Source organism: Phasianus colchicus, chromosome 14, assembly GCF_987193195.1.
Source record: "Phasianus colchicus chromosome 14, bPhaCol1.hap1.1, whole genome shotgun sequence".
Lineage (NCBI taxonomy): Eukaryota > Metazoa > Chordata > Aves > Galliformes > Phasianidae > Phasianus > Phasianus colchicus.
Window position 1 is genome coordinate 9,118,661 of NC_143449.1, and position 25,161 is coordinate 9,143,821.

Here is a 25,161-nt window from a genome sequence, read left to right on the forward strand (position 1 = left end):
CTTTCTGGAGAAGTGAAAGTGTTTAAATATTTCAACATTTATATTCTAGTTAAATCTTACCAGGCATGTGATATTGTTTCTACGAGAGCTGCAAGACAGATGTACATACAAAACTGCTGCTGTAGACATTTCTAGACAGACATGAGGCTAATACATAAGCAAGCGAGAAAGTTAAGCAGGGTCTCATTCTGAGATTAGCTTCTGCTCGAAGTCATGGGCATTATAAATATTAGCCTGATACTGACGAGCACTTAAGGATGGCTCTCTTCTGAGGAAGGACAGCCCTCTGCTTTTGGTCCATAAATCAAAAGTGCTACCAAATTAATGAGATGTTAATTCAGGATAAGTCCCTTCATTCCCTTAGCCATTCTCATACTGGGTGATTTCCTTCAGATTTTGATATTCTGTACTGTCTTCAAGCCCTAGCAGACATCATTAAGATGCAGTTTCTTTATCTCTAATCATGACAACTATCCACTGAACTTGAATAGTTTCTGTAAGTTGAAGAGGAAATCTAACTCCCTCTTGCTGATGCATGAGACTACTTCCAACACTACACCACCTATTTAATATTCCTGAGGTAGATGAAAAGCTACCAAACTGTTTAACTTTTATTTTTAAACACAGAGGCTGAAGAGGAGGACAGTGAGCTTAGCAGCTGCTGCAGTGAATCAGTCTGGCACAGCACAGGAAAATCCTGCAGGAAGGTAGGGTCTTCCCCACTATGACTAAAGAAAAGACAGACTGTGCTCAGGACAGTGGGATTTCATCTCAAGTCACTGAAATTGCCTTAAAACAGTTTCTCAGACAGATTTTAATGTAGCTTCCAAATAACATCACCACTACCTTATCATCACTTCCTTTTATGTTCCCTCCACCCTTGCACATGAACTGAGCAAGCAGGCATCTCATCCCATGCATCTTTTAGCATCTCTCTGTCCCAGGTACTCACAGATACTGTGAGCTAAAACCAAGGAAAAACAGATTCTTCCCCTCACCATAAATAAAGCCACTGTCAAGTCATGATAGGCTCTACCACCTGCAAAGCTAAATCAAAATCCTCTCAAAGCTGAGAGATAAAACACAGCCTTTGCAGGAGTTGTGTCACAGCAGGATTTCCCCATGTGCTTTCTCAAGCAGCCACAGAGGGTGACACAAAGCTGGAAGCTGCAGCAGTGCACAGGGAGACCCAGACCCTAGGTGCACCCTGGTTTCCAAATAGCTCCTACATCCAGTGCCAGACAGCCTTTCACACAGCTAAGCAGATCTCCTTTCTGTACAGTAATTTTATTTAACCAGGTTAACTTCGTTTTTACACTAATGCCTCAGTGCAGCCTTTAAAAGGAGAGGAAGTCTTTAAAAAGTGTTTGTACATAAGACAACAAATCATAGAAATTAACACAATAACATCAACAGTCCCTAAAGCATGCACAATTGTACATTGAGCTGTAGGTGGTTGTAAGGGTAAGGAGGAGATGAAGGGCTCTCCTTCACATCCACTTCCAGGTAAGACAAAGTCTTTCTTTGCTTTACAGTGTATTAATGCAGGGTATAAACAGGCCACAGTGTTGATCAGTTGGCCCTTTCTGGTTATCAAGGTTTGATTACCATTAGTTAAGTTTTAGCCTTGAAGTCACACCCAAATAACTGTGCAAGTTTATAGGAAAGCTTTATATGGTACCTGCTGGAAAGTGTGACACACCAGGAAAGTCACATGAAGGAGCAGCCACTCAATGTCATCGCCCTTCCTAGCAAGCCTGTGTTGCAGGACTCAGGGAACCCATGGCACCAAGTGCTGAAGTTTAGTCACCAAATTGAGCCTCAGTTTCCTGTACCTGCAGTTTTCACTCGCTGTCAGAAGTCACTTCCCCAGGCCAAAGCAGTGCAGCTTCCTTATCAGACCATCTGATACTTGTACCAGATTTCAATTGTTCCCAGTCTGCTGGCACTTCCAGCCACTGTGCTGCCCTACACATTCGTTGTGCAGCGCCTTCCCAAGGGTGGCCTGATGGGACAGAAACATGGTAATCACAGCTTCCAGCACCAGGCAAAGTAGTCCCTACAGATACAGCACATTACCAGAGCCTACAGTTGATAATAAGCCTTGGAGTTTTGGTGATTTTTTTTTGTGTTGTTTCTTTTCCCCCCAGCATGAGTAGCTGTTACTAAATCTGAAAGGCCTTTTCTGCTTCAGACTATAAAGGAACAATCCATTCAACTTCAACCTTCTGTCCTCTGTCATTTTAGCACAAACCTTCAGAGGAAAAGCACAAGCAGCCAATATGACACCTTTTCAAGCCTGATTAATACATCAGCCTTGATTGGCTCCCATTTTCACTTTAACAAGTGGTAACGTTAGTATTCATTTTAGTTCACCTTCAGAAAAACAGGAGAAATAACATGACAAAGAATATGCATTACTGCAACCTTAACTATACAGAACCATCTCCTTTACTGTATTATTTTAGCCACAAATTAAAGGGGAGGAAGGAGAAAGAAATGATGGTCAAGAGGAGGCCACTTCAAATGCTGAGGTGACCTATCACCCTCCTACCAACTGCTGAAAGACCACCAGGAAAAGGGAGATTTCATACAGAAGCAACACCTACATCTTACAGTGCGTAAAGCCCCAGCCCCAAAGCCATTCTTTTTGTTACTACCAATATTGCACTTGCAACCCCTACATGTTGAGCCACTACAGGAGGCCAGATGTGCAGGGAGGGGCACCTGATCTCTATGGTCTGTGGAAAATGGAAATACACCCATCTTGTGGCTCTCCCATCAGCTTGGCTCAGCCCACCCCAAACTATCCTCCAGTGTCATCCTTGTGGGTAGGACAGTTGCTAGCAGAGCTGTTCTCCACTTGCACACTCACATGAAAGTGCAAAGCTGCATGGACACATGGACAAGCATGCGTGTACCCTCCAGAGCTGGCGGTACCAGCTAGCTGGGAAGGTTGTAGGTGGGACAGAAAACAAAAAATCCCTTCAAGTAATTTAAAACAGCCCATTCTTGAGGTTACAGCTGCACAAAAGCAGCAACCGGCTGGGCCTGTTTGGGGTGATAAGGCAGAAAGTCTGAAGTCCTGGAGGGATGAAGAATGAGAAGGTGTCAGTAGTGAAAGATTAAGAGTTATTCCGTAGGTCGCTTCTTCACACTGCTGTGATTCTCATCTCCAACTGACCAGCACCAGCTGTCTCTGGTTACTTCTGCACACAGCTTGGCCACGCAAGCCCACCGCAGGCAGCTGATACAATGATATAGATGATAACCTGGGGAAAGAAAATAAATGATTTCAATGGAGAATTCTGTCCTTCAGAAGTCAACTGGTGACAGCCTGATACCAAAAAACAAGTCTGAAAAACCCAGGTTATAAACACCCTAAAATAACTTGTCAAATGTCCTACAGAACTTCGCACCAAGACTTCTTTCTCCATGTCCATCCAGCAACAGGATGAGAATTTTCCTCCAGCAAAGGCCTCAGTGGTGACAAAGTACTTCACACACCCAACCTGAAATTATACTTCAGCATCCTCATGTTAATGCTGTTCACATTCATTAGAGGCTGGAGGTATGCTATTCCAAGCTAAGTAATGAGTACAAAAAGGAATAAGGCCTAGAAAGCCAATACAGGTAGAGGAGCCATGAGCTCAATGCCTTAACTTTTAAGGAGTCAGCAAGGCAGTTGTTACTACAGCAAACATCTGTAAGCTAGACAAAATTGTCAAGAAAACATTTTCAATCACCTTGACAAGAAAAACTGCCCAGCACAATGCTCCTTTTTCCATCTCACAGAAAACCTTAAAAACACTTGTATTAGATACCAAGTATGAGTTAGTGCAGGTCTGATGACAGCAATACACTATTAGCATTTTCCAGTAGCTAAGCTTGTCTTAAGAGCTAGAGGTTATTATGCTCCATACTTACAATTGATACAATGATTATGATGATGGTAAGCTTGAGGTTCTTCATACACATCGCTCTAGCAAGGTTCCTGCTGGTAGTTTTGAAAGTGACTGACTAGAAGAGAAAGTAAAACAGCTGTTTTATTCCATGATCTACTGCAGAGAAAGCTGCATCCCAAGCAGCCAGATGAAGAGGCACATACCCATACCACCCTACTTCCCTAATAAGCCAAACTTCTGCAGTTATCTCCTCCAGATCCATTTAACTCCTGCAGTTACAATAATGCAAAGCCAAACTGGCATCAAGGGAAAGTTATCTCCTATGCTACTTTAAGGGCAAGATAAATGAAACCCAAACAACAGAAGTAATACTAAATCCAGAACCAGCTTGGGTTTGTACCTTCCGGAAGTCAGCTTGGGAAAAATTGGGCATAGGACATCATTAGGTCTGTCAGCTGCCCACAAGGTATAGTTTACCTTGGACTACCTCTGGTTGTGTTCCCCTTTGACTTGTAAGCTTTGGGGAACTGAAGTACTCCAAAAATATCTAAGTAATTATTGATCTTTATTCCTACATTCAACATCAGTTCTACTCCAGCTACAAAAGTAACTCCTTTAATACCAGAACTTTGCCCCCATCACTTTCCCTGAGCAGCTCGTGCAGAGATACCCACACAGAAAAAGGCTGCAGCATCCAGACTGAGCCAACTCAGCAGCACACTCTGCTGGTTATTTTCAGGCTTTTCCACAAAGCACCCCCCAGACTTTTCAAGTGAGACATCAAGCAGAGCTGCACCCCTATTAACTTGATTTCGACTCAACACTGATTTCCATGTTAAGTTACCATCTGAACTTCTCTCACTTAACTGTGCAGTTTCTAGATATGAAAACAGATTACTGGCTACTGTCAACTGTCCTGGTGCAGACACTGCAGCAACACACCTCATCTCAGCCCAGACCACTTCTCCAGGACTGCTTTGAGTACTGGCTTCTTCAGACCTCCCTGCCAAAAGGAAGACCTTACTGCTGCTGGAAAGGATCTTTAGGTACACCACTCTGGTAGTAAAGACTCACGTGGGAGTGAGAAACTGGTTCACTGCTCTTGAAAACTTCAACCCTGAATTTCCAAGGACTCTCTCACCACTGAGCTGTAAGACATTCAAACTAGCACCACATTCCATTCATTCATTCTCTGCATTGTTTCCAACAACAAATATTCACAGTGAGGACATGTGAATTCAGACCAACCGAAGAAGGAATTCCAGTCCTTTTGTCTAAGGCACTACCTGAGCTTAGACTACTTACTGCCACCACCTGAAGTAGAAAGGTTCAAACACTCAGTGCAGGAGGACAGTATTCCCAGCTGGGTAACTGCAAGCACTCCTAGCTCATCTCTCTAAAGCATGACAATATTTTTGCCAGCTCTGAGATGTATGCATATCCATCAGTCCCATACAGGACACACTGGCAATCTATAGGAATGAGGACTGCATTTGAGGACACCAAAGAAATTAGGCCCCAAGCTAGGATCCTGCAGAAGATGATGAATCAGGTCTAGGGATTTCCAGGGAATAGAGGAAAACTTCCAGGCTATATGTATGCCACTTGAATAGATAACATATGCTTTATAGTTACATACAATGTGACTTCTTAGTCATTTCTCACTTTACCCCTTCATCCTGTTAAGGAACTGCAAGGCTGGCACGTAGCTTGTTAAACAGCCATGCAGAGGGGGGAAAATAAGACAAGACTTGTTTCTAACACAAGGAAATGTTACTTTAAGGTGCTTTAATGTCTGTTTAAAAGGGGCTTTAGATGCTGCTCTCTGAAGAGCACAATAGCTGCAGGACCACTAATTCCCCATTTTAAAGTTCTTCCCCAAACTTACAGAATCCACAAGATTCTCTGTTTTATCGATCAGCAACTCCAGCTTCTCTCCTCTCTGTGCCACGAGGTCTGGAGAAAGAGAAAAATCCCAATCTGTAAGTAGAATCCCAGTGTGAAAAGCTGCTTCTAATATCCAAAGTTCAGCTGGAAGCCAGGAGGAGCAGCTCCTGGCAGTGGTTTCTGAGACGATAAATAGCCCTCAACCTTTCTGAGATTACAAAGCAGTGCTTAAGGAGCAATATCACATATTGGGACTAAATCCACATAATTCTGGTCAGTTCCAGATCTAGGTCTTTATTTTAAGTGGTCAGATTTGTCCCAAACCAAAGTCCAACTGGACAAAATGCTGAGAAGCATTTTCCTCATAGCAGCTGCAGGAAGGCAGCAGTGACAGGGACAAAACCCAGAGCACATTGCACCTCAGTGCAAGCTGTGCTCTCACCATGTCCAACACAGTTAATGGATTGCAAACTCAGAACTCCCCAGCCCCTTTAACCATCACTGGTTCCATTAGGAGAGGACAGCCCACCACCAGCTCCACTCTCAGTAACTCTCCCTGCAGGATCACCATTCTGGCTGAGTGGAATGCTACATGCATGGCACAAGAACAAGCCAGATACCTATGTTTCGAACCATGATTCCTTTAAGTTCATCAACTTGGGCTTGTGTCTCTGCTACCTGGTCAGTGCCCTTGCTCTCCGAGTGGTATTTCTGTAACAAATGAACAGTCAGTGAAAACAAGGATCCTCAACATAGCACTTCACACAAAAAAGGAATCTCCCATTCCTTACCGTGCAGGGCAGAGGGCATACATTTGAGATTCCAATTTACCTGAGACATCTACAACTGTGTGGGAGACCCAAATGCAAGTTGTCAGCCCCTTACAAGGTCACGCATGCCCATCTACTCCTGCACTGCAGCAGCTGTGCAGCCAACAAGTGCCTGCAACTTCCAGAGAGCCCAGGAGTAACAGCCTCTTTAGGAAGTTAAATCACATTTGTAGCAAGGGAAATTAACACACTGTTCCCACTCCCAGACATCCTTCTGTTGTCTTTGTAATAGGTCAAAACTTTACACAATCCTCTCTATTTCTCTATAAAACATAAAGAGCCCTGCAATTACACAAGCAGGACAGAATGCATCTGTATCCATAAGTGAGCATCAAGCAGGAGCTCCAGCTAGGGTGAAGAGGGACTGCACAATGGAAGAACCACATGATGTGTTTAAGATGGTCAGTCAGAGTTGCCTAACTGCTCTTCCTGTAAAGCAGACAAGCAGCTTTTGGGACCACAAGTGAACCTGTGGTGACTATCTGACTCAGGCTGGTAGGTGGGAGAAGTGCTAACCACCATCCCCAGGTTAAAAGGAGTCTCACAATGGCTTCAGAATCAAAGGAAGGGAATTGAGGTGAAGTCAGTATTGTCTAAGTTCTGGTATTCTGGAACTAAGTCTGCTGTCCTCAGCAGTCCTTTGCAGTCAAGCATCACCAGCCACAGTTCCTACTGTCCTGCTCCCTAGGTCACCTCCCCCAAGGAACAAGTCTTTCACAAAACTCATGGATGAACTTTTGTCTTGCTCTAAACTTGTAGCCACTACACTTGTATCTGAGGGCTTCACAAAGCACCTCCTAAGAAAAAGCCATCTAAACAGACCTGCTGACAGCAGTGACCAGGACTAGATTGTCTCTGCTGTACTTTGTGACAACCCACGTGGCTTCTTAAACCCCAATCTTCTCCTGAATAAGTGTTCACTTTGCATCCACTTCTGACCACATGGGAAGCAAAAGCCTAGTGCTCTAACAGCATTCACGTACTCATGTCATAATTGATGGATATAGCACTGAAAGTAACAGTTCCTTTAAAAAATGAAAAACAAAGAAGCTTGGTTTTAGGAGAAGTTGCAGAACTGGCATGCTACCTGAGCTGGTTACTGGTTTTACTGGAAGCATGGCCTCCCTTTTCAACGTTATCTGTGTGATATGCTTGAGTAACAGCACAATCTCTGAACTGCCATATGATCTCTACACTCAGCATCACACCAGTTAAACTCCTTCAGTAACTTCTGTAACCACCTTGATAGCAGTCCTATTCTCCCACTACACAAAGCATTAGATCATTAGGCTCTAATCTTCGGAAGCTGGGGGAACAGCTTTCTGCCATCATTTAAATTTGTATTAAGAATTATTAGATGCCTGGATTTCATCAATATGCAAAAGCTAAGGTAAGCAGCTCTACTTCATGCTTTAGAGAAATGAAAATGCTGGGATTTTTAGAGGAGTAACACCACCATGGCCCTGAACACTGCCTGGCTCTTCTGATAAGGCAGAGCATTAAGCTGATTCCAGCCAAAAACTGCTTACATTTTGATGAATCATCACTTAGTGTAGTTTCGGTCTCCACACATCAAGGGCTGGTAGAGGAAAAAGCTAACTTCCTATCTGTGATAGGACTGAATCTAATTTATAATGCACAATCCATTGGGCTCTTCTGAAGACATGCTGGCTTTATTATTCATTGCTTTCTGCCTACTGCATAAGTTGAAGAACAGATTTTGCAGTGAAGGATGTGCAACCTCACAAGCTATGGATCATCTCTGTTCATCCCTGAGGATACCAGCACAACTGATTCCTTTCACAACATCCAGTACAGCTTTCAGGAAGCAACAGCACAAGTGCACACCCTCCCTTCACCTTCCCCCAGCTACAACCTGCACCCAAAACACAACTGTTACTGCAGGTGAGTGTTAGAAGTTTGCTTAGTTTCTGCCCTTACACTAGTTGTGCTGCCAGGTGACCAGAGGACCACCTCTCCTGCATCCAGAATGTCTTCAAACCTGGCATTTTTAGTAGATGAACAGGAAAAAAGAAAGCTTTGAGGGCAGCAGCCTCAATGCTTACACACTCACCAGCCACAGCAAAGCAGACTGAGAGCCTCCTACACATCTTGCATACAGTACCAGCTGTAGCTGTCCCAGATACAGCCTGCAAACAAGCTCTGAAGACCAAGGTTCCAAGGACATCTTCCTTTTAATTTAAGGCAGGTCTCAAAAAATAGCACCACTCGAGTTATGAAATTGTTGTCAATTAAGAACTCTAAAAAATGTGATGAATTTTAAGCAGAAGACTCTAAACACTCTCCTTTTTTTAAGCTGCTGTCTTGGGAATCGAAGTCCTTTCTGCATCCACACAAGTGATTCTGTACACAGAACCTGCCCAGAACCCAAGCCCAGTGTTCTTGCCTCATGAAAATGAAACAGCACTGTAAACAAATACCCTACCAGAACCCCAGCAGCAAGCCATGGAGTACCATGAAGTAAGAGGAAGAGAAGCAAGGGGAAATTTGGAATTACTAGATATTCAAATTTTGAAGCCTAGTTCAATTGAAAAAGTAGCAAACATTCATCTTGCTTGTAACAGTGAAGAGATCTTGGAACGGAGAGCCAACTGAAGCTAGCTTTGAGATTTCAAATGTTATCTTTAAGATCTCAAGTTCAGCTATGCAGTGCAAATAATCACTATTAACCCCAGCCCCTTTTCATCACAGAAGCAGTAAAGCAAGTCAGCTGTAGAGAACACGCAGGGAAAGCAGTAAATTCCTCTGCATTCATATACAAACTCAGTGTGGTACTTTAGGTACAAATGAAAAAATATACAAAGACCCTGTGGGGAGAAATTTAACTTGCCAAAGCAATCCCATTTAGCAACAGAACTCACCAGCTGTGCAGCTAAGACACTTGAGAACTCGCTGTTCATTGCATAGGGAAGGGCTGTCTGTGCTCTTGAGCCATACGTGGTCTGAAACCTCTTCTTGATTTCATTCAGGAAGTTGAAGGCTCTGGAACGTTCAAAGTCCTAGGAGAGAACGAACAGACCACAACCAGAACCAGTCAGATCATGAAGTGTATGCAGCATATAGCCAGTCCAAAACCCACAAATATCCACTTTTAGACAGGCATGCTGTGCATAACTCTACAGGACTTGGCTGGTTACCCTGAGTTTTTAGCAGCAACCAGACTCCAGACACCTTCCTGGACATCAGCTGAAAGCAGATATTACTGAAATATATGTAGATCTAATTTTGTGTCTCATATCTTTTCCTGTGAGGGAGGTGATTTTGCTTTAAATAAGAACTGAACCTCAGAGATACTTATTCACACGCATTTGAGTTTCAGGCTTAGGCTTCAGAGCCATGTTCTCACTACCATCAGTTAAAAACCCCAATGGAATAAACCCCATCTGCAATTAGCACCCATTATTGATTTCTCATTGACACATATACAGAAAAAGCTAAAACTCATAAAAAGCCTGTGTGTGCAATAGCTGTAGCCAAAATACTCACGTCATCCGTGATGCAGAGGTATATAATCCTATCTTGGCAGATGTAATGAAACAGATAACTGCAAAGAGAGGGGGAAAAAAACTAAGTCATTAAAAGCTGCCACAAGACATTCTCTGCCAGGAGAAGAGATGATAGAGAAGATGCTGGTGTCTGTGGTGAATTTAGGGGCTGGAAAAAAGAAGAGCAGCAAATTCCAGTTACCCTACAGCAAGTCACACAGATGCCAACACACTCCAGCTATCTTCCTCAGATGCCAAGTGTTTATCTTCTATCAGCTACATTAAATAAGAGACAACTTACACATAAGTAATAACTGCCATCATGCACTTTGCAGCACCCCACACTTCACAGCAACTTCGTGCTGCCAAACTTCAGTTCCATGTTCTTCCAGCTACTTACTTGTGGGGAAAAAAAAACACCTTGACATGATAAATGGGGGTAAGATTGTATCTAATCCTGCTGTCTGTATACAAGCACCCACACACAGTGAACTTGTGAGATTATCTGCAGTTGATTGGAGTGACAAGGAAGTTAATGCTTCAACAAACCTCACTGGTACAGTGACTTGCTTCTTTAGTCATGTTTGTAGGACCACTAAGTTGCACTGCTTTGGGTTTTTATTGCAAAGACTACAAAACAAAAGCAGCCAAATAAGAAAATGAATTTAAGAGAACAACAATCAGGCTAAACAGGCTTGAAGCATGTGGTTGCATTCTCCTATTCACATAAAGATGCTTTGAGAGGTGCTGAATAAACAGATGCCTGTTAAATGCAACTCTTAGTAACCTGAAAGACAGTGCAAACCAGTTCAAAGCCATATCTTCCTCTCAAAGTGAAACCAAGCTGTTATTTCCAGGCCCACAAGAAAAAAACAACATCCCATCAACTTAGCTCATAGACTATTAAATCCAACCCAGAACCAATTGGAGCAGATGGCTCACTGGCTTTAGCTGTTTTGTTGTTGTTGTTTTTTTTTTTTTATTTAATTTTTAAGTGATGCTATCTACTCTCCACCACCATTTAGACCTCTTTCACAGATTCTAGAATAAAATCATTGTAATGCATACATTGCATAGCAGTTGCCTTGTGCAGCTTTAAGGGCAGAACAGAGTTGTTTGTTTTTTGTTTTTTTTTTTTAAACAACTTAACATAAAGCTGCTCCTTATCTACAGCTGTTGTTCCTTTTCCTAAAGGGAGAAGTAAAGCAGTAAAGCTTATTCCAACATTGCCTTCAAGTCTCCCCAGGGTAGGAAAATCTTAAGGGCAGAGACAGAAGAACCCCAAGAACAACTGATGCTAGAAAGCTGATTCTCCTTGGAGATTACCTGAAAAGCCCAGAAGTTCTTAAAAATAAAACGACAGATTCTGACCAAAGAGGCTGTTCTTCACATGCACAGGAAAAGCAATGTCAACAGAAAACCTGTCAGAAGAGACTTTAGCAGAGGAGACAATGATACTAGGCTCAGTGCCCAGAGTGCTCTTTTGCAGTGTGTTTGTAGCAGAAATGCTAAGTCACAGCTTGAAGCAGTGATTGAGCACCCAGTGGGAAGGCAGGGCCAAGCCAGAGGAGCTCAGGTGCATGCAGCATACCTGAGTGACAGGACAGGGTGGAGCCAGGATCCACCCCTTCCCAGACTTCATTTAAGGGTTGCCAGTGGAAGTAACGGTATCCTCCTCAAGATCCCTGCCTACCTGAGCTCTTCCAAGGGTCAGCAAGTTTTCTTCCTTTGTTTCTGTGTCTACGGCTGCTTCATTCAGGCTTGTTCTCACTTGCTGCAACCACAGACTTCGCCACCCCCGTTATTGCTATACTTTCCATCACATTATAGCATTACAATGTTGAATCCTCATTAAGTCTTAAGTAGTGAGCAAAAGATTATCCACTTCACAGCATGCTTTGTAAGCACAGATGCAGTTGATTAATTACCTCTCAGTGTTCCCACCAAAGAACAGCGAACCTCTATCACAGTTCAAGTTTTCAACTGTAAGAACACTGTAGCACTCCTGCAGCTCAATTTTGTAAATGGTTGAACAGCACTCAAGGCAAAGGTAGAACAAAAGGAAATGACTTTGCCCTTAAAATTACAGTAGAAAAGGATTCAGCACACAAAGTACTTGAAGAACAGGCAGCTTCCTCTGAAAGCTCTTCCCCAGGGTCTCTTAGTACTTGCAAGGCAGGGAAGGACACAGGAAGACTACCTAAATTGTTATCTTTTGAATCTTCAGGCAGCCAAAATGGCTTTAACCCAACAGCATGAACAACACTGAGAATCCAGCCACTCAGAAGAGAACTGAGTAACACAGAACACTACTAAATTGGTGTTCTCTGCAATTCTATTGTTAATTTGCAGCACATTAACTTTCGTATTCCACGTATGCAATAAAGAAGCAGCACAGTGCTAGGAGATATTGCATTCAAATGCTCTTTTCTGCCAACTGCTACCCGAGGACTGGTCAGAGATCCGTGTAAGCCTTCTTTCCCAGCAACTGCATTTTTGGTACCTCAGGATGACTCTAAAAGATTGCCTGTAAGACTTATCTTCAAGCAATCAGGATGCACAACTGATCTGAGAACAACTGAATTTTGCTACATCCATTTACCGCTATCCTCATGCACATTAGCTAGTCTCTGCTCTGATACCCAGAAGAAAAATATCACTCACTTCCCATGTGAATAGGTCAGTTTGTTGTTTTCAGAAGGTATCTTTGCCAGGATCTGCTCTGTCACCTCCAGGAAGTTTCCTCCACACCAGGCATGCTTGGCAAGGATGGTTGTGCCCCTCGCCACAACAGCAAAAAGAATAGCCATGGCTTCACACTATCTGGAAATAAAAACACCGTAAGGGTTAGATTTGTGTTATTTGACAGAAAAAAACATTGTAGTCTCAATAATAGCTTTTCAGTCCTCAGCATAATGGGAGGAAGGCATAAATGTAATCAATACTTTGCCAATATATTGCTATTAGAAAGCTTCTCTCTTTTTCCCCCTTCAGGTTCTGTTCAGAATATTGGTAAGACCACAATCACCTCTAGAAGAGTTGGTTTTCTTGCTTTAAACTGCTACTGCACACTGTCCTACAGTCAGTGACCCCATAATGAATTTTACCTATGTTCTTTTCACCCAGATTTCTAGCTTTTTTTTTTTTGTTTTCAATTAACACATCAGGTTTTTCTTGCTTCTCAAAGAGGCTGCCAGCAGCCAGCAAGCTACACACTTCAGAAAGGAAACAATTGTCTTGCAGCTATGTAAAGAGCAGCTCCTCACAAAGATCAAGCCTACTGTCTCTGTCAGATGACTTCAGTTCAAGAATAGAACCTTGGACTTGATTGCTTTCATACTCTAGCAGAAAAGCTGTTGCTTGATTGGTCACACCACATGTCTACTTTTTACAGCCTGGAGAGCATTCACTGATGCACCAAGACTTCTATAAGAGCACATAATCTGCAGATCTCAAAGTGAGGGTGCAACATTTGCAGACTGATTATCTACAGTAACACTCTTTCTACAAGCCAACATTCTTGCATATGTATATCAAACCATACAGATTACAAGATGCAAGTGTTTGAGAGCCAAACTTCCATGAAGTCTGTGAAGTTATAGCACAATCACATAAAGGGACACGCTCAACCAGCTCAAGTATCATCACAGACCTAAGATTGAACATGTGAAGCCCCATGTCACACCACAGCTGTGACATCTGCTTGGTTGATTCAGTACATCCATAAGCCTCTTTTCTGCTTAGAGAAGACCTTTGACCCTATCAAGAAAAAGAAAAAAACCCTAGTTTTCCCCTTTGCATCTAATTATCCTGATTTGTTAGCCTGATTTGTGTTGTGCATAGAAACCTCTGCATTCTGGCTGGAAAGATCACACAACAACTTCACTGCAAGTAAACAGCTCAGAGACTTCTCTAGAAATTAGGTACAACAGATTTAGCTTCAGAACCCAAAGACCTCAGGCAGAAAGACTGAATACAGCTACTGGCAGTCAAACTTTCTACCCGTCTGGCACTGAAGGAAGTGACTGCACTGAAAGATATGTCTGCTTTCATTTGGACCAAAGCACAAGAGATTACAGCAATAAGGGAAAAGATGGACCAATAAATACTGGGATGTTAGCAAAATCATGAAGTTAAGATACAATCATTGCTGCACTGGGCTCACAGTTCTGCTGCCTGGCAGAGTCAGGCTTGGACAGCAACAGGTAATCTCCTGCAGGTATAAGAGCTCAAGACTGGAGAGGAAAAAAATAAATCTGGGGATTGATTCAGACAAGACACTCCCTGATTTTACTGCAGACTTTAACTTAATCACCTGGGAGCACCAGTGAGTTCAGAACCAGCACCATCTATTGGAACAGAAGGCAAAGGATTAGTTTGACAAGAGCAAAGCAGGAAGCAGAGCAGTAAACTTCCTCGAATAATGCCGTTCGAGAGCATAGCAGCCAGCAAAGTGCATTCTAGAAAAACTGAGAGTTTGTAGTGTCAATAAAGGTGAAGAGAGAACACACTGAAAGGCTCATGCTACACAGACAAAAGTCTTTGCAAATGCTGTTCCTGACAGGTACCCCTAAAAGGGACCAACAACTGAAGCACCAGAGCGCTGCAGAGGGGCTGCAGACTCTCTCAAGTTGATCTGCTTCTTTCACTTCCTCTTGGCTTGAAATTTGCACCCTTGCACATACCACATCAATTCTACCAGGGATACAGGGAAAGCCCCTTGGCCCGCTTTGCATGGCAAGTTTCTCATTCGCCCAATCTCAGAGCAAGTCCTATTTTCAGAACAAAGACAACTTGTTGCATTTACCTACTGTTCTTTCCAGGTTCACTTCATTTGTCCTCACTGCACTGCACCCAAGTACTTCCCACTTGTTTCCAACACCCCACTTGTTTCCTCTCCCATCATGCTCACCTGAAGATGGCTCATGTATTTAAACCAGATTTGTATCCAGCTGACACACAAAGATTGTCAGGAAGAAGGAGGGTGAGGGGTGCCCACACCAGCAGCCCCCTTTTACTGCTGGTAAAATAACTGGGTGTGAAAACAGCTGTTTGCATGACTGATCACCCTCCCCTCCAAGATGGAAAGACTTCAAAATGCCAGTAGACAGAGGTAAAAAAAAAAAACAACAACAAAAAAACAACAGCTGGGTTTGTGTTTCCTCTCTCACTCGCAGGCTCACAAATGCCCGCTAACATCAAGTCTGCCAGCATTACAGAAAAAAAGTAACCACGTTATTTTGTATCTAAGAAGCTCTGGAGACCATGACCTTTGAAGGCAGAAACAGATGGTGCTTGTTATGGTCAATCAGTGTCAATATCCACCTGAAGACTGTGGCAGTCAGAATACAGAAAAGCAAGGCTGACACGGCTCTTCTCTACTTCACCAAGTTCAACTGGAAAGCACATCACATGACAAGCAGAGAGCCACGTCATTTGCAAAGCTGTTTACCAACCTAACCACAGTATTTCCTTCCAGCATCACTGAGCCAGCCTGCTGGATCTCATCTTGCCTAGAGTGCTTTAGAGCTGCCCCTGTACAGAAAACCCAAACCTCTCTCCAGAAAAATGCATCTAGAAAAGCCTAGAGAGTGCTGAACACACAAAAAAAACCAATGCAAAATACACCTGAGGGCACACCCAGCACTGAGATCTCTGACATCCCACCACAAAGGATGGAAGGTGCCAGCCCAGAACATTTTCTCTTTAAGCTAGCCTCGCAGATCGGCCACACAGAGGATGACGAGCAGCCACAAATTTCAGTAATATTTTGCTGATGTTGGCCTCCAAAAGCTTCTCAGCTCCTTGAAGCACATTGCCACAGACACACTAATCAGAGGGTCACAAAGTGACAGTAAGTCAAGACTCATCGATGTCCAGCTAAGCACAAGCTGGGTGAGTTACTGATCACAAGTCCTCTCTCTGTAAATTTGAAGCTTTTGTTATTACTCACGTAAGATAAGAATATTTGGACTGAATAGAAAGGGGGATTACTCAGAGATAAGGCACAAAGGAGTAAGTAACTTTTGGGAAACTTTCTGCAGGAGCCACCACCTCCACCTGAAAAAACTGAAGCAGAAGAGAGGACAAGCCACAAAACATACCCAATGAGTTTATAGACAGGGATGAAAAAACTAAACTTTGATACCTCCAGTTAAATGCCTATCAGAGACAAGAGCACCCACATGACTGATTCTGATCTTGCAAAAAGAAATGATTAACTGCCATGCAACTGTTCTTAGTTTCTCCTGATTAAAGGAACAGCAGCTCATTCCCTTCTGACAGGGCCACAGAGAAAGAAACACTCTCCCAGGAAAAAAAAATTAAAAAAGGTGCCCTCTCCTACACCTCAGCTTTGACCGCTTTAGCCAGAAGATGCAAACTACACAAAATACACTTTATTCTGTTTTCTACACACATTACAACTCCTCAGCAGGGGACTGATCTCTTCAACAGCTACCAATGAGGAACCACAATCCAAATAATTTGTGAGCAGCACAGTGATTTGCAACAACATTAGCTAAAACAAGAGGAGTTCATATAGTCATCATGCCAGACGAGACCCACCAGCATACAGACATCTGCAATACTTCGTCCAATTCAGCAAGAGAACCAGGACTGTACTGGTATGTGGTAGAACAGCAGGTCACAACCAGGGACAAACAAACACAGCTAAGCCTCTTGAGCAATCAGGTGACTGACAAAAAAAAAATATCTAGAAACAAATCTGTTTACAGCACAGCCACTCAATGAACAGGATGAATACAAAGAAGCAGTTGCAAAACCAAGCAAAGCCTCTGAACTCACAGCTCTCTGCCTGACTCCAGAGTCAGTAACCACCTACTTTGTAAGTCACATTTCCTCAGCTTTCAGCAGAATGTTTTAAGTAAAACAGATTAGCAGTGAGCATATATTTTTCTCTCCAAACAGTGTCACATCCAATTCTATAGAAACCATTAATTACTTTTGTTATTAATAGAAATCCATTGCAAAGCCAGAAAACAGCTTTTCTTACTACTTGCAGGAGAGTCAGGAATCAAATCCATTAGAACACAATCCCTTTTGCTCCTTCATATAACCTAAAGAAAACAACTGTTTTCTAACTCAAAGATGGCTGGAAATAACTAAGTCTAAACCTTCCTAAAAGAAAGGAATCAAACTCACTGAGGGAAACCAGATATGCGTTGCAAGGAAGGGCTCCAAAATAGGAAAGAAAGGGGAAGGAGGCTGCATTCCTCAGCCAGAAAACATCACAGACCCAAGGAGCTCCTTAGGCTGTGTCAAAAGCACTGAGCAGACAGTGGAGATGTACAAAGGTGACCTGAGTGTCACACTTGTATCCCAGTGACTACTGAAGCACTGCAAGTCATGCTGCAAGTTACTGCATGCTGCTGCTTACAAGTTTTCTCCCCGGACATTTGACAGGAAGGTAAGAAATTCCTGCAATGTCTTAAAAAATGATAAATACATAGCTTCAATCTTCAATGCAGTGTTTAACATTTCAGCACTGAAGCCCCCAAGCACAGCAGATAATACATTATTTTCAAGTGAGACGGAAACAACTTGTCTCTTGCTCTGACTTCACAGAAGGTGTGGAATCAACTATTGGATGCAGCCAGCACAGCTGGGACAAGAAGTGAAGGGAGAGAAATGGTGCTCATCCTCTGTCACTCAGCAGTGGTGCCCTTACCAGTCAAGGGGAACTGTTAGTCCTTCTTCCTGAACAAAACATTCACAGCCTCAGCGCTCAGAGGGATGGAGGAAGTTACTGCTTGTATTTCCAGAAATCCTCTGCACAGAAAACAAGGGGCATCGCGTTACTACTGGCTTTAAGTGTGAAACAAACATAGGTGTTGCAATTCTGAAAGCTGCAATAAAAAAGATCGTTTAAATACGATGAATTCAGCAGAAAGCAACTGAAGCTTCCCTTTAACCCTTCCTTGCCTTTTGCACATTATTTCTTTAACTGCTATCCCGACCGTGAGCCCAGCAGCTTAGCCAGGCATCTGAAGCCCGAGGAGCACCAAGTTCAAGCAGTGCTGAGCAGAAGTTCAGCTTCCTCTCGGAGCACACAGCTCGTTTGCGGCACCTCGGCACTGGCTGAGATTAACCCCGCTCCTCTCCCCTCCCCACCTGCAGGAAGGCAACAGGACACGACGTGCAGGACGGGTAAAGCAGAGAGATATCTAAGCTCTCGGCAGAGAGAACACAGCTAGGCACACGGCTACAGCATTACAACCCGCCCTGCGACCCCAGCCCCCAAGAACAACCACTCACCCATGGGCACCCAACCCTCAGAGCCCCCACCATCCCCTACCCGAAGCCCCAGAGCTCACCGCGACCCAGCAGCGCAGCGCTACCAGCCGCCTCCCACCCCCACCTCCGGGCCGCAGCCCCTCAGGGCCGCACACAGCCGGGCCCTCACGGCCGGAGCGCAACGAGCGGCCAACGGGCCTCCCCGCCCCCACCGGCTGTACCCCAAGGCCGGGGGCTCCTCAGCGGGCCTCCCTCAGGCATACCGGCCGCCGCGGCAGGAAGTAAACGCAGGAACGAAGCCCACCGCCCGCCGCCGCTCCGCCCCTCGGCCGGGCCCGCCGCGAGGCACTTCCGGCGCGGCGCCGCGGGGCGTGCTGGGAGCTGTAGTTCCCCGCGGGGTGTGCTGGGAGTTGTAGTCCGGCGGGCATGGCGGAGAGCGGCGAGAGGAAGGCCGCGCTGGAGATGGTGAGGGCCGCGGGGCTCGGGGGTGGCGGGGAGCGGGAGCAAAGCGCGGCTCGGCTTTCACCGCAGCAATCCGGCGCCCGGAGCCGGGCGGGATCCTCAGGGCCCGCGCTTCTGAGCAGCTGGCGGCACGTGGGGCCGGTCTCGGTGCGCCGGGCCGTCTGCTCTGTGTGACAGCGGCGGGGCCCGAGGGAACGGCACGGAGCTGCGGCGGGGCGGCCGGGAACGGGTCTGCTCCAGAGCTGCTGAAATGCAGCAGTCAGGGTCTGATTTTTCAAGCGGCCGGAAGCGAGCTCGGCGATCCCGATCGGCCCCTTCCAGCTCGGGACGTTCTCTGGTTGCCCGCAGCAGCCGCTAGGTGGCGCTGCAGCTCACAATAACGAGTGCGGGGCAGCGGGCTCTGCTGTCTTACAGGGGAGCCCTGCGCCACGTCCTCCCCAGCGGCTCCTCTGCAGCCTTTGATCTCCTTGCAGCAAGTCTCTAGCGTGAGACTTGTGAGAAATCTCAGCTTTTTGTTTCAAGGCACAGACCCAACGCTGCAGGGAGTAATTGTCCTGGTTGTGTTCTGGCAGGGCAAGCGTTGGTTTTCCTTTGAAGCCTCAGACTGTGCCAGAAAAGAGATATCTGACTAGGTAGGACTAGGTTATTTCTGGATGAGAAGTGAAGTTAAATCCTACTGAAGTCCTGAATTCTATCATGGCACTCTCCACAGGAAAGGAGAGAGAGAAATCAAGTTTGATGAAACAGATAGGTTTAGCATGACATGTTCCTTATGGCTGTGTGAAACAGCCGTGCTTTGGCTTTTATCTGCCAGATCAGTGCACGGGGTATTTACACTGTGCTAAGGAGGCACAGACAGCTGAACTCATTGTGTTGCTGCTCTCTCCCACAAGCAGACCCAGCCACCATGCGGGAGATGCATCCTGTCACATTCCTCTGCTTCCTGTATACAAAAGCTCCCTCAGCTCTGGAAAGGACTCTGAAGTTGGTGCTCCCAAATCTATCTGTTAAAGCTCCAAGCATCCTGTTTTTCAAGTTATTTTTATGCCAATTTTGTAATTCAGATGTAAAGATTTGCTCTCAGTCAGGAGAAACATCTTTTTATGTATGCACACTTACACCTGAGCTAAAGTGCAACTGAATGCAGGAAGTAAAATGGGTGCCAGGCAGCCTGTAGTGCCAGGCAGCTGCCTCCTAAGTTAGCCTGCTCTTGTCCAAGCCTTTACTCTTAATGAAAAAGAAAATCCCTTTTGAAGACAATTTTAATAAATAGTTCTTTGCAAAGCCCAACAGTAGGAGGAGCTGAGGCTAGCAGCTGTTTCTTGAAAGAAGGTGGGAAGGTGCTGGCTCCAGCAAGCAGGAGAGCAGGCAGGCTGTCTTCCAGACATCACGAGTCACACGTTGCCTTGCCATGTCAAGAGAAGGTTTTGCCTCTCTTTATTTTAATCACCAGTAACACTTACTGCTTTGAGGGTGGATTGCGAATTGCTAGGAGGCAAGAGAGACTGGAGCAGGCCAACATCCTCATGTTGCTGCATCGCATCTGCTCTTCTGCAACAGCTGGTGTGCGAGAACCTGCCCTGGAGTCATGCTGAACATCTGGGTGATCTTCTTTGCAGGAAGCAGACTGCATTTCCTTTCTAAGCTTCTGAGTCAGATCCCTGGGGCAGCTGTACCTGCAGGAGGAGGAAGGGGAGCGTTGCTCCACAAGGAGGCTATAAAACCACTGGAGCAGCTGAAGATTTGGCAAGAGGCAGGATGCAAAGAGATCAGTACTCATCCAGACGGGCTCTTCACTTAGCCTGAAGTCTCTCTGCTGCTAGGAGTGGAAATGATCAATGCTATCTGGATACACCAGGCTTTGTGGAACATGGGGAAATATCAGGGGATCAGCAGCCCTCTAGTAGCTGAGCAATTAATTAGGTGGCTCACTGGCTTTGGAGGGGATCCCAAACTGAGCTTCTTAGGAAACACTGGTTAGTTTCATACTTTTTGGGTGCCTAAGCCTACAACAGCTGAATTAGGGGATTGCTGCTAGTGTTACAGGGTTCAGTAATGACCCTTTCTACATTATCCCTCAGAAACAGGCCCTGCACAGGCAGGTGCAGGTTGTTGAAAGAGAAATAAATGCAGTTTTTTCAACCTCAGATAGCTTGGAATCAGATTCTTCACTAGGATCTTGGTCTTTATTACCACAGAAAACATTATGGCATCTCTTCTTTCCCAATTTGTGGCAGGTCCAGGCAGATGGAACAGATGGAAACTGTGTCACTTTTGTGCTGCATGATGAGGACCACACGCTTGGCAACTCCCTCCGATATATGGTCATGAAAAAGTAAGTAAAGCCCCTACAGTGTCTGGTGCTGCTAAGAGCACTTGTCTCCTATTCTAGCCTTCTCTTTAATAACCTGTACCTCAAGGGTATTAAAATGAAACACATAATCAGAAATCACCTCCTTATATATCTGTTAGGGTCTTATATCAGACATAATATCAAAGATTTCTTACCTATAACTTCTGTTCCCCAAATCAGCTGCTTTTTTCTTTTTCTTTTTTTCTTCCTTATTTTTATCAGGACCCAGAGGGTACTTGCAAGCCTTAAGGAGCCTGACAGGTCTCACCTGGAACCTCCATACCCTGCCCATTGGTTCAGGAGTCTCATTTGAGCTCACAGCTTCCAGTTGTTGCCTGTATGACAGGAGCATTAGTTCCTAGCTTGGCCATAGTATTGCTTGTTCTTGGCTACAGACTTTACAGACCTGGTCACAGTCCTTTTTTATCATTATAGGGCTATCTAGTGATCACTGAGTTGTGTTTAACTTGGGTTTCTTTCACTTGGCCTGTGAATTGACTTTCTGGCCTGACCTTGGACTTGTTTTACCCCCACAGACTTACCTGATGACCTTTAGTTGATCTTGGCTACCATCTCTAGGCCTATCTTATTCTACCACTTCAGTGCTATAGGGTGGGGCTGGCTGACGAGTTCTCTGTCCTGTTGGCTGTCTTAACCTTCTTGGCTTCCAGCTTTCCATCCCTTAGGTAACAGCTAGTCCTTACTGCTCCTTGGTGGTTAATCGTGGAGGAAATTGTGTGTCTGAAATGCAGAGGATGCTGTAGTTTCTTTGGCCTGCCACTAGGCAGTTGGTGGTGCTAGGAGCTTGCCAGACATATCGTTGCTTTGCAAAGCTGCAATTCAAAGGTGGAGAATGTGAATAATGTTATTCAGGCTCTTTCCTTTCAGCATACCCCTCCTGGGAGCCCCTCGGTCATTGCAGAAGAATCCCGAACTCCAGCAGGTCTGAGATGACCTGAAATTCTGACTTTGCTGAGATGTGCTGTGAACAGTCTGGGCTTCCATTACTCTTTTTCTCTCTCTCCCCACCACAGCCCTGACGTGGAGTTTTGTGGCTACTGCATCACACACCCATCTGAAAGCAAAATCAACTTCCGCATTCAGACCAGAGGTATGGATGTATGTGTCCTCTTCGTGTCTGGCTATTTCTGTGGGATTCACCTTGCTTGTGTCAGGTTTCAGCCATGGGTTGTGCAAACAAAGAAAAGCACTTTTCTTTCTCTTCTGTGCTAGCCATCTGCAACTTCTGTGCCCTGTTGCTTCATTGGGGAGGCTGCTCTGAGTTTTGTGCTGTAGCTGTTCTGTTTCCCAGCTGTAGGGCTGAACAGCATTTGCCAGCTGAGGCCTGAGGATCCCATGGCCTTTCCTGGTCCCAGGTATCTGAGTTGGCTGGCAGCAGGCCCTGAACTGTAGTGCTGGAAGTAGAATAGATCTGCTGTTCAGTGTCAGAGCTGATCTGCCCTTAAGTCAGTGTGGTGTTTAGAAACTGTGCTGACGTACCTAACTGCAACAAGATAATTCATTTTTCTTTCAACTACTCAGCTGTTTTGTAGCTTTGGACCTGAGGCTGTCTTGAAAAGCCTCATCCCACTGACTCTGTATGCTGACCCAATGACTTGCCTCCTGAAGAGTTTGTCCCCTGACAATAGGTAGCACTGACAGCTCTGAGTCTCTTGCAGTCACCTGTTCCTCCCAACACACCTGGCCCTGTATGCTCTGCAGCTTTGTCTGCTGCCTAGAGAGATGCTGTTATTTCATTCCTTCCCCATGGGGCTGATCCCTTGAGCATTAAATATGTAGAAGTCAGTTCCTGGAAGCAAGTTGCTTGCTTGTGCTTGCTGACTCTTTAACTTTGTAAAAATAATTGCTGCTCAGCCTGTTGGCTTTGCTAACTTGGGACTAACTGCAGGATAAGTATCTGCTGCTCCTGGGCTATAGCTTAGAGCACCTAGGCTCTGAGCTCTGGGCTTGGGCTGTTGGTGATAGGCTGGCAGGAGTCCACACATTGCTGTTTGTCATGTAGGAGCCTCTCTGCATTGTGGGAACAGCCATGCTGGCATGCAGTGTTGAGGGAAAGGTCCCCAGCCACCTCCCAGTTCACTAATTCATCTGCTTTTCCGAAGGGTCCCTTCCTGCTGTTGAGCCATTCCGCAAAGGGCTGAATGACCTGATGGGTGTTTGCCAACATGTACTCGATACCTTTGAGGTGAGACTATTGCCTGAAGAGCTCAGGAGCCTTCTTGGTCAAGAGGGACTGAGAACTTTTGTTATGAAAAGTCTGATGGGTTTTTCAGGCATTCTTTCCCTCACATTGGTTTGACTGTGGTTTTCCAAGTCCTAAACCGCTACTTCAACCATTGGGGTTGGGAAGAGGAGAGGACAGGTCAGTCTTTGCAGTGGAAGGTACCGGTTGGTACAGCAGAAATTCTTGATGTCCCATGAGTGTTTCTGCCTATATTTTTGCTATTGCTGGAGCATTAAGGAGCAGAAATTCCTGCAGGTAATGGAGGAAGGAATTCTTAAACTTCCTATCTTTTAACTTAAATGGGAAAACCTCTGTATTTCTTGCTTCCACATGAGAAGCGCCAGAACACTCACTACAGCCTGAGCTGTAGATTCCCTGTAGCCAGTCTGTGGACTGCCCAGCTCTGAGTGCTCTCTCTAGGCATATGTTTCAGCAGGAGAGGGGCCAAGAGCTGGAGCTGGGGGTGGAGAGCAGACTCAGGGTACTGGAGACTGAGCTGCTGAGCATGTCCTCCCATAGCATACTTGGTTGGCTTCTCTCAGTATTTACTCAACGCGTTGACCAGGATTAGGCAAGAGCTTGCACAGTCTTTAGGGCTTACCCCTGCAGCTGGACACAGCAGGCATGGCCTGACTTCCTTTGTATTGTGGTGAACAAAGGCTCAATCTCTTCTGGGAGTTCTTGGAGCTCTGTCAGAGCATTTTGTGGTCCCTCAACTGTTCCAGGATTTGGATGGAGAAGTCACAGCACAAACTGATGTGATACTGGTGTGTGAATTGCTCAGATGTATTACTGTTAACATTTGTCCTTTGCTCTTGCTTGCAGAAGAGCATGAGGAAATACAGGGCCCAGAGGGAGGAAGAGATGCAGTAGCGTTTGGGAATGGTTGTCCTCGTGGATGTTTGTATTGTTCATGTGTTGAATTCCCCGTGTCAAGAGTATTTTGGGTTTTTTTATAACTACTTTGATGTAAGCGTGTATTTTCTCTAGTAATAAAGTATATGAAGTTTGATGCTGCAGAGGTGTTGCTGTGTTCAGCTCATGCGGGTACAGAAAACGATAGCTGCAAGGCAGCTCTTTTCACACATCCATTTTATTTCTTCCCTTCTTCAAATGTCGCTATTTTCTGCCCAGGATGTTCAGATCACTTGCAGTGGTGAAGATAGTCTGGTGCACAGAGGCTGGTCTGCTCCAGCATATGAGGGGAATAAAGGCATTCAGTGCAGTGTAAAATCAGGCTTTGAGAGAGGCTGTAGCTTCTTCTGATCTAAGTCCTTCTGTTACTGGCCCCAAGGCCAAATGCCTCTTGGACAGTGACAGTCATGGGGCATCAGCCACCTTGCTAGTAGGCCTATTTCAGTGTTTCTTTACCTTGAGGGTGGTCAAATTTTCCTCGTATCCAGCCTGAAACTCCCCTGACAAATCCTTCTGTCATTTCTTTGCATTCTGTCATTGATTACCAGGGAGGAGAGACTTGTGTGTCATTCCTCATTTCTCAGAGGAAGATGCAGAGCGCAATGAGGTTGCCGCTTGGCCTCCTGACTGGACTGCCCCAGTATCTTCAGACTCTGTGCAGGACATGCCTTCAAGCCCTTTTGCCAGCTTCTTTGCCCTCTGGTTGCATTCAAGTAATATAATCAGCCTTCATTTTTTTAACAGATTGCCCTCAAATGACCAGAGAATCATTTCATGGTGAGACAATTGAAAAAAAATCACA

General features: G+C 45.1%; 2 protein-coding genes across 6 annotated transcripts; one reads left to right on the top strand and one right to left on the bottom strand.

The window, feature by feature from the left end:
• Positions 1–1,268: 1,268 nt before the first annotated feature.
• Positions 1,269–18,761, bottom strand: VAMP7 (vesicle associated membrane protein 7). Of its 4 annotated transcripts, none has more exons than XM_031594379.2 (9): positions 18,648–18,761; positions 17,819–17,919; positions 12,793–12,951; positions 10,130–10,187; positions 9,505–9,642; positions 6,413–6,503; positions 5,794–5,861; positions 3,928–4,020; positions 1,269–3,272 (listed from the first exon to the last, which is right to left on the bottom strand). In XM_031594379.2, the coding sequence occupies exons 3-9, from the start codon at positions 12,936–12,938 to the stop codon at positions 3,204–3,206; spliced, it is 663 nt and encodes a 220-aa protein (XP_031450239.1). In that variant the 5' UTR covers positions 12,939–12,951; positions 17,819–17,919; positions 18,648–18,761; the 3' UTR covers positions 1,269–3,203. The 4 variants fall into 4 exon arrangements, with proteins under 4 accessions (XP_031450239.1, XP_031450241.1, XP_031450240.1 ...); XM_031594381.2 differs by having other exon boundaries at positions 18,606–18,732; XM_031594380.2 differs by lacking the exon at positions 18,648–18,761 and adding an exon at positions 18,465–18,591.
• On the top strand, positions 18,751–24,468 carry LOC116229716 (DNA-directed RNA polymerases I and III subunit RPAC2-like). 2 transcript variants are annotated; one of them, XM_031594383.2, is made up of 5 exons: positions 18,751–18,849; positions 21,084–21,181; positions 22,234–22,310; positions 23,323–23,405; positions 24,270–24,468. In XM_031594383.2, the coding sequence occupies exons 1-5, from the start codon at positions 18,811–18,813 to the stop codon at positions 24,315–24,317; spliced, it is 345 nt and encodes a 114-aa protein (XP_031450243.1). In that variant the 5' UTR covers positions 18,751–18,810; the 3' UTR covers positions 24,318–24,468. The 2 variants fall into 2 exon arrangements, with proteins under 2 accessions (XP_031450243.1, XP_090006323.1); XM_090150197.1 differs by lacking the exon at positions 24,270–24,468 and having other exon boundaries at positions 23,323–24,256.
• The last annotated feature ends 693 nt before the right edge of the window (positions 24,469–25,161 follow it).